Consider the following 7,651-nt stretch of genomic DNA (forward strand, 5'->3'; position numbering starts at 1 on the left):
TTGTGCCATTAACAGGTGCACACTTGGAGCAGAAGGTTAGAGAAGGACAGACAAGACGAGACCCAAATGCAGAGTCATAGACCTGAACATGCTGGAGGCAGGTAGGCCCAGAGTCATAGACCTGAACATGGTTCAGGTCTATGACTCTCGGCCTACCTGCCTCCAGCATGTTCAGGTCAATATTCTATACTATTCTATTCTGTTCCTATCCTTTTTCTTACATTAAGAGGTTCCACAAGAGGATAGTTTCACTTCAGGGAGAAAGAGCTATTGACAATTGAACACACTTTATTTGCAAGGCTAAAATTGTATTTTATTTATTGGCAGCTGTGTACGTTGACAAAATTTCCCCAACCAAGTCAGTTTTAGTGATATAATCACCTATATAACATAACTGGAAGATTTAGACCTAGATTCAATCCAGACTTTGGAAGATCTGTGCTATAGTACAATTTAAATTTAAAGACAATGTTCCCGCTGTTCACAGAGACTGCAATCACGGTAAATGCTGCATCTGTCGGCTCAATCAGAAATTACTTTAACATTTCAATCCCACTGTAACGTGGTACTTTCATGATACAGAGGAAATCTAGCCATTAAGAATCTTTTGGTATCTCTGTAGATCTAGTGGATCTCTCAGTGGATATCTTACGCGGCCTGGGCCAGACCAACATTGTTGTTCTGCCTGTCAAAGATGGCATAGTACTGCCTGATGAAGACATCTCCAAGGATCCAGAGCTGCTGAGTTCCACCGTTACCAAAACCAGTCATGCAGCCGTTGGAGTTCTACAGAGAGAGAGAAATACAGAGATATAGAGAGAGAGGAGGAAAATCAGGCATATGTGGCCGTTTGCTCCTAGGATCTAAAAGAAAGGTCAAGTCTCAGATGTACAGGTGCTCTGATGAAGGAGCTTGCTACCGAAACACATCAGCATTAAAGATCAGATAGGTCAGATAAGTTGTATGTAACAACATGTGTTTCAGTCGACTACCTGGGAGGTGTAGGCAGAGGCAGAGATGGTGAAGGCGTTTCCGTTGAGGGTGAAGGTCACATCGGGCATGTTGGGGATGTTGTTGCAGTTCACGGCGGCCTAGGAGAGGAACAATAACATCATGTTATAGTTTATTCTGTGGTTAATCAGAGGAGAAAAAACAACAACAAGAGAAAAGGTTTATACCCTTTTCACACTCCAATGCCGTCCCAACCACAATGTGCTGTTTCAGATATTTACTCTTCCCATGTCACGTTCTGACCAGTATGAGGGTTATTTTGTTAGTGTAGGCTGGTCAGGACGTGGCAGAGGGTATTTGGTTTATGTGGTTCGGGGTGTGTGTATTATGTAGAGGGTAGTGGATTTATGTATTCCGGGGTTTTTTGGTCACTGCTCTGTTAGTCTATGTTCTTTCAAGTTAGTCTGTTTTCTATGTTTAGTTAATTGGGGTGTGGACTCTCAATTGAAGGCAGGTGTTGTCTAGTTGCCTTTGACTGAGAGTCCTATATATTAGGGTGTGTTTGTGTTTGTAATTTGTGGGAGGTTGTCACTTGAATTGCTGTTGTTTGCCTTTCAAGTCTGTATTCGTCGTCCATCGTTTTGTTTTGTTTGTATAAGTGTTTTCATTAAAAAGTGAATTATGAGCACTCAACCCGCTGCGCCTTGGTCTATTCCTGACGACCGTCGTAACAGAACCTCCCAACAAATCCGGACCAAGCAGCGAAGGAAGGAGCAACAGGTGGACTTAGTGGAGCAAAGGGAATTTGAGTTGGACCAACGGGAGAAATGGACATGGGAACAGATTATGGCCGGAGAGGGCCCATGGAAAAAATGGAGCGAAGACCGGGAACGCTACAGGGGAACACGACTGGCTATTAAGCCGGAGAGGCAGCCCCAAGATTTTTTTTTGGGGGGGCACACGGGTAGTTTGGCAGGGCCAGGATTGAGCCGCAAGCCAAATCCCCGTGCTTATTGGGGGCAGCCTAGTATTAGTCAGGTCCCGTGCGTTGGAGTGAGGTGCACGGCGTTGAGGCCTAGTATTCACAGGCCGGTGTGCGCAGTACCTGCGCCCCGCATTTGTCAGGGGAAAGCGGGCATCCAGCCAGGAAGGGTGGAGCCAGTACTGCGCTCGAGACCGCCAGTGCGCCTTCACAGTCCAATATATCCTGTTCCCGCTCCACGCACTAGCCCTAAGGTGTGTGTTTCAAAGCTGGCATATCCAGTACCAGCACCACACACTAGGCTTCCAGTGCGTCAGCCCAGTCCAGTACGTCCTGTTCCCGCTCCACGCACTAGCCCTAAGGTGTGTGTTTCCAGGCTGGCATATCCAGTACCAGCACCACGCACCAGGCTTCCAGTGCGTCAGCCCAGTCCAGTACGTCCTGTTCCCGCTCCACGCACTAGCCCTAAGGTGTGTGTTTCCAGGCTGGCATATCCAGTACCAGCACCACGCACCAGGCTTCCAGTGCGTCAGCCCAGTCCAGTACGTCCTGTTCCTGCTCCACACACTAGCCCTAAGGTGTGTGTTTCCAGTATGGTACCTCCATTACCAGCACCACGCACCAGGCCTCAGTGCGTCAGCCCAGTCCAGCACGTCCTGTCCATGTTCCTCGTACTAGCCATGTGGTGCGTGTCCTTAGTCTGGCACGTCCTAAGCCAGCCCCACGCACCAGGCCTTCTGGCAACAGTGCCTCGTCCAGAACTTCCGGCAACAGTGCCTTGTCCAGAGCTTCCGGCGACAGTGCCCCGGAGAGAGACGGCCCACTGTTCGGAACCAGGTGAGACGGCCCACTGTTCGGAACCAGGTGAGACAGCCCACTGTTCAGAGCCGAGTGAGTCTGGCTACAGTCCAGAACTTCCGGCAACAGTGCCTCGTCCAGAACTTCCGGCAACAGTGCCTCGTCCAGAACTTCCGGCAACAGTGCCTCGTCCAGAACTTCCGGCAACAGTGCCTCGTCCAGAGCTTCCGGCGACAGTGCCCCGGAGAGAGACGGCCCACTGTTCGGAACCAGGTGAGACGGCCCACTGTTCAGAGCCGAGTGAGTCTGGCTACAGTCCAGAACCAAGTGAGTCTGGCTACAGTCCAGAGCTCCTAGAGTCGTCCTACAGTCCAGAGCTCCTAGAGTCGTCCTACAGTCCAGAGCTCCTAGAGTCGTCCTACAGTCCAGAGCTCCTAGAGTCGTCCTACAGTCCAGAGCTCCTAGAGTCGTCCTACAGTCCAGAGCTCCTAGAGTCGTCCTACAGTCCAGAGCTCCTAGAGTCGCCCTACAGTCCAGAGCTCCTAGAGTCGCCCTACAGTCTGGGGTCGACAGAGAGGGACATCACTGTAGAGACAGTTTATGAGGGGAGTGAGCCAGGGGTGGAGTGGGGACTGCATCCGGCTCCTGAGCCACCTCCTGAGGGGGGAGTATTGGGGTTGGGGGGGTGTTGCAGGAACACCGTCGTTGATGGTGGCCACCCTCCCTTCGCTCCCATGTACTTTTGGGGATTTATTAGTGTTTTGGGGGTTATTTGTTGTTGTTTTTTTTGTGTGTGAGGTGCATCCGGGGTCTGCACCTTTGGGGGGGGTAATGTCACGTTCTGAACAGTATGAGGGTTATTTTGTTAGTGTAGGCTGGTCAGGACGTGGCAGAGGGTATTTGGTTTATGTGGTTCGGGGTGTGTGTATTATGTAGAGGGTAGTGGATTTATGTATTCCGGGGTTTTTTGGTCACTGCTCTGTTAGTCTATGTTCTTTCAAGTTAGTCTGTTTTCTATGTTTAGTTAATTGGGGTGTGGACTCTCAATTGAAGGCAGGTGTTGTCTAGTTGCCTTTGATTGAGAGTCCTATATATTAGGGTGTGTTTGTGTTTGTAATTTGTGGGAGGTTGTCACTTGAATTGCTGTTGTTTGCCTTTCAAGTCTGTATTCGTCGTCCATCGTTTTGTTTTGTTTGTATAAGTGTTTTCATTAAAAAGTGAATTATGAGCACTCAACCCGCTGCGCCTTGGTCCATTCCTGACGACCGTCGTTACATCCCACTTGTTCGTTTTAGCACGGTCGTTCCAACAACTAACAAGCTTAGTACAGCTTGGTTTGGCTCGGCTTGGTTCTGCTCAATAGTGTGAAAAGCCTTATAGTTGGACATCAGTCAGTGTGTGTGTGTGTGTGTGTGCGTGTGCGCGCGTGACTCACGTCTCCATACTGGTCAGTGGTGGCTCCGACCCAGCTGTTCATGTTGCTGATGTCAGTGGTTGGCCCAACGATCAGGGAGGTGCCGGTATCTATGATAGCCTGACACCCACCATTGCAAGCCACTGTGTTGCCGTTGATGGTAACGCTGGAAGGACAAATACTAGTTGAGTTTAACTGTTCTTCCTCTCTTTGGTTGTTTGCATATTTCTTGCTTTTGGGTTTTTGTTGTTAGCAAATAAACTTCAACTTGCTAAGTGCACAGCAAGATTTAGTCATAGGCTCCAGACTTGAAGTAGGTTTGTTCATTTGATGTACTGCTCCAATGAATTCTGGGTGATTGCATGAAAGGATGATACATGAATATTGGTATGGATATGGACCAGGATATAGGCGCTCTGTGTGGACTAGTGTACCTACCTGTCCATGTTGATCTGCCAGTAGGTCTCAGAGGACAGGGGGATCCAGGTGATCTGTCCGGTGTAGTAGTTAGACTCAATGTTTCCGAAAGACACCACACTACCCTCTGCTGAGTTTCTATTGGAGGAGGAGAAAGGTCAACAAGGTTGTTCTTACATTGTTATTTATTAATATCACAACTAAGAGAAAAGGCCACCTCCCATCCAGGTATATTTGTACAGTGCAGTTACTATGTTACCCGCTCAGGTAGACAGAGAAGAGGTTCTGGGAAACGAGGCCCTGGGTCATCATGTTGTCAAAGACGGGTGTGGCCCCAGAGGCCGCCAGGTTGGGGAAAGCCAGGCCCAGGATACCGTCGGCAACCATGTTGGCCATGAAGGGAGCCTCAGTCTGACTGGCACCAAAGATCTGCTGAGTCACAGAGATACCTCCCACCTGGAAACACAGAACAGCAGGCATCAGTCACTGGGCACCATAGAAATATAATTACTTGAACAGGTTTTCCCATTCAATTGATTGGTGATGTGTGGACCGGCGGCCAGATTGAGTGTACCCAAAATAGTAATTATAATTCTTTGCTGACTATACTGGAGTCAGTTATTAATATACTTGTGTATTTTTTTAGCATGTGATGTTAATAAATGGGACTGCTAGGGGATGGTGGGTGCTGAGTGAAAGATTATTTGGGGGTTGTATTGTATGTAATGTACAGTATGTGATTGTATGTATTATAATAATGTGTAGCTAGCTACATTTACATACCGAAACAGTGTCGTATGCCAGCTGTCCAGTCATGCTGCCAGTTCCGTACTGAATAGAAACAGGCTGGTTGGCCCACGAGAAGGTGCTGGACTGTGCAGGGTTGAATTCGGCATGGTTCTCTATTCAAAACATGAACGTGTTCATTAAGTACATACCATGCCATTGCAAAATGTAACATTCATTTATTCATTGGTATTGAGCTACTCTCTACAATCCATGCTCTAAATGGGACAATATAAAAATACATTCATCCTATTCTATGGTTTTATTGTGTTGAGCGAATCCCGTTACGCTGTAAACCTTAAGGTGCTCACCTCAGCCCCTAACCTCAACCCACAACAAAGTCTCTCATTCTCTGGCTAGGTACTCAAACTGTTTTTTGCAAGTCTGTCACAAGAGACTACTCAGAAACAATTAGAAATATAGCTCTTCTCCAATTCCACCAGTATTCTTCATACCCCTACAGTATACTCACGGCAGGCCTGGCTGGAGCAGTAGACAGAGGGAACCCACAGGTTGGAGGAGCCAGTGTCAAAGATAACGTTGAAGGATTGGGGAGGGGTTCCAATGGAAATCACTCCGTAGTAGGACAACTGCAAGGAGACGATGAAACAGAGATGTACTGGAAGTCAGGGTCACACAAGTGAACATTTCAGAGTACTATGAAGAAACAGGTATTTGGTTAACTACGTAGCTAGTTACATGTCAAGACGCATGGCTATATGATCAACTCTAAGCTCATAATTAATTTGATCATGCCGGGGATTTTTTTTTTTTAAGAAAGACATGAACACAAACAGTAGAGCCAATGGGTTCAAACTATGCAGTCACAATATCCAACATGTAATGACATTTTTGAAACAATAATCATACAGCCAATAGACTAGGCTGGTCCCAGGTCTGTTTGCGTTGTCTACAGTGCATTAGGAAAGTATTCAGACCCCTTGATTTTTTCCACATTTTGTTACGTTAGTCTTATTCTAAAATGGATTCAATATTTTTTTTCCCTCATCAATCTACACACAATACCCCATAATGATAAAAAATATATAATCCATTTAAGAATAAGGCTGTAGCGTCACAAAATGTAGAAAAATACTTTCCGAATTCACTGTAGACAACTCCCATGTTCATTGGCAATATAGAAAAAACTGATCTGGGACCAGTCACCAGGCTAATGCAGTATATCACCATACTGCTTCTGTCTGTGCCTTACATCAGCGTCGTTGGTCATAGCCTCATCACCGGTCTGGTAGAACTTGGCCATAGGGTTGTAGGGGAACTTCAGCCTGGTCTCCTCCCATATACCCTTCTCCATCAGGGTCTCTCTGGCAGTCTTCCCCTTGATCAGAGAGATCCTGAAAACACACAATCGCAATCACCTTTATTCGCCAATTACATGTACCAGGAATTTGACCTGGTTAAATGGTGCTGACAACAATAAGCAGAATATGAAGGAAAAAAATACAAAAAACGAAGAAAAGAACAGGACTGACTTGGTATTACACTCGGAGAGGGCCACTAGGGCACACAGGACAACAGCCCACTTCATCATGGTTGCTTCTGGTTCTTCTTGGACACAGTGAGTGAAGTTAGAGTAGGAGAACCCAGGCCTTATATACAGTCATCCTGGACACCAGGACCCAATCCACAGCCAATCGACCATGTCATACAATGTCAAGCAATATGTGTGTCCCAAAATGGCACGCTATCCCCAATATAGTGCACTACTTTTGAATAAGGCCCATATGCCTCTGGTCAAAAGTAGTGCACTCTATAGGGGATAAAGTGCCATTTGAAACACAGATGATAACACAACTTCAGATAAGAAAAGTGCGATGTGGTTAGAAATACAAAATGCCTATGAAGCAAAAGTAGATATGCTTTGGAACAGTTTTAATTGAACAGTCTGTCATTATCTAATCTTGGGAAACAAAATATAGCTGGATGCTAGTCTGTGCCATGGTGGCGTCAGTTCAGATAAACCTAGGGTTTGGCAAAGTGGGGTAAGGAAACATTTTTGGGAAGTTGAAGCTCATGTACTGCATTTATACACAATTTTACAACTCTAAAATGCTATTTGGAGAACAGCAAAAAACAACAACAAAGAAGATCTCAGCCATTAATTACCACCGCAATATCAAGATTAAAGGTCTGTGGAACGGCTTACACAAAACATTAGGAGCACCTACCTAATATTGAGCTGCGAAATAGATGCATAATACAGGCTATCAAGTCACAACATGGCCGACTTCAAATGTTGGCATCCAAAGGCGGCGTGTGAGTTTCAAAGTTTGTAGAAGCAA

General features: G+C 46.4%; 1 protein-coding gene across 1 annotated transcript; it reads right to left on the bottom strand.

The window, feature by feature from the left end:
• Window positions 1-301: 301 nt before the first annotated feature.
• Window positions 302-6,949, bottom strand: LOC106595343 (pepsin A-like). The gene is made up of 9 exons (XM_045721493.1): window positions 6,842-6,949; window positions 6,562-6,703; window positions 5,821-5,938; window positions 5,346-5,464; window positions 4,822-5,018; window positions 4,584-4,700; window positions 4,167-4,311; window positions 993-1,091; window positions 302-786 (listed from the first exon to the last, which is right to left on the bottom strand). The coding sequence occupies exons 1-9, from the start codon at window positions 6,898-6,900 to the stop codon at window positions 649-651; spliced, it is 1,134 nt and encodes a 377-aa protein (XP_045577449.1). The 5' UTR covers window positions 6,901-6,949; the 3' UTR covers window positions 302-648.
• Window positions 6,950-7,651: the final 702 nt, after the last annotated feature.

This window comes from Salmo salar, chromosome ssa07 (assembly GCF_905237065.1).
Source record: "Salmo salar chromosome ssa07, Ssal_v3.1, whole genome shotgun sequence".
Classification (NCBI taxonomy): domain Eukaryota; kingdom Metazoa; phylum Chordata; class Actinopteri; order Salmoniformes; family Salmonidae; genus Salmo; species Salmo salar.

Excerpts from the sequence above, each read along its gene's own strand:
- LOC106595343 (XM_045721493.1), bottom strand. The coding sequence starts at position 6,900 with ATGATGAAGTGGGCTGTTGTCCTGTGTGCCCTAGTGGCCCTCTCCGAG. Across the intron at positions 5,939-6,561 it reads CTATGACCAACGACGCTGAT|TTGTCCTACTACGGAGTGAT; the intron begins GTAAGGCACAGA and ends GTCTCCTTGCAG. Across the intron at positions 4,312-4,583 it reads TGGCAGATCAACATGGACAG|CGTTACCATCAACGGCAACA; the intron begins GTAGGTACACTA and ends TTGTCCTTCCAG.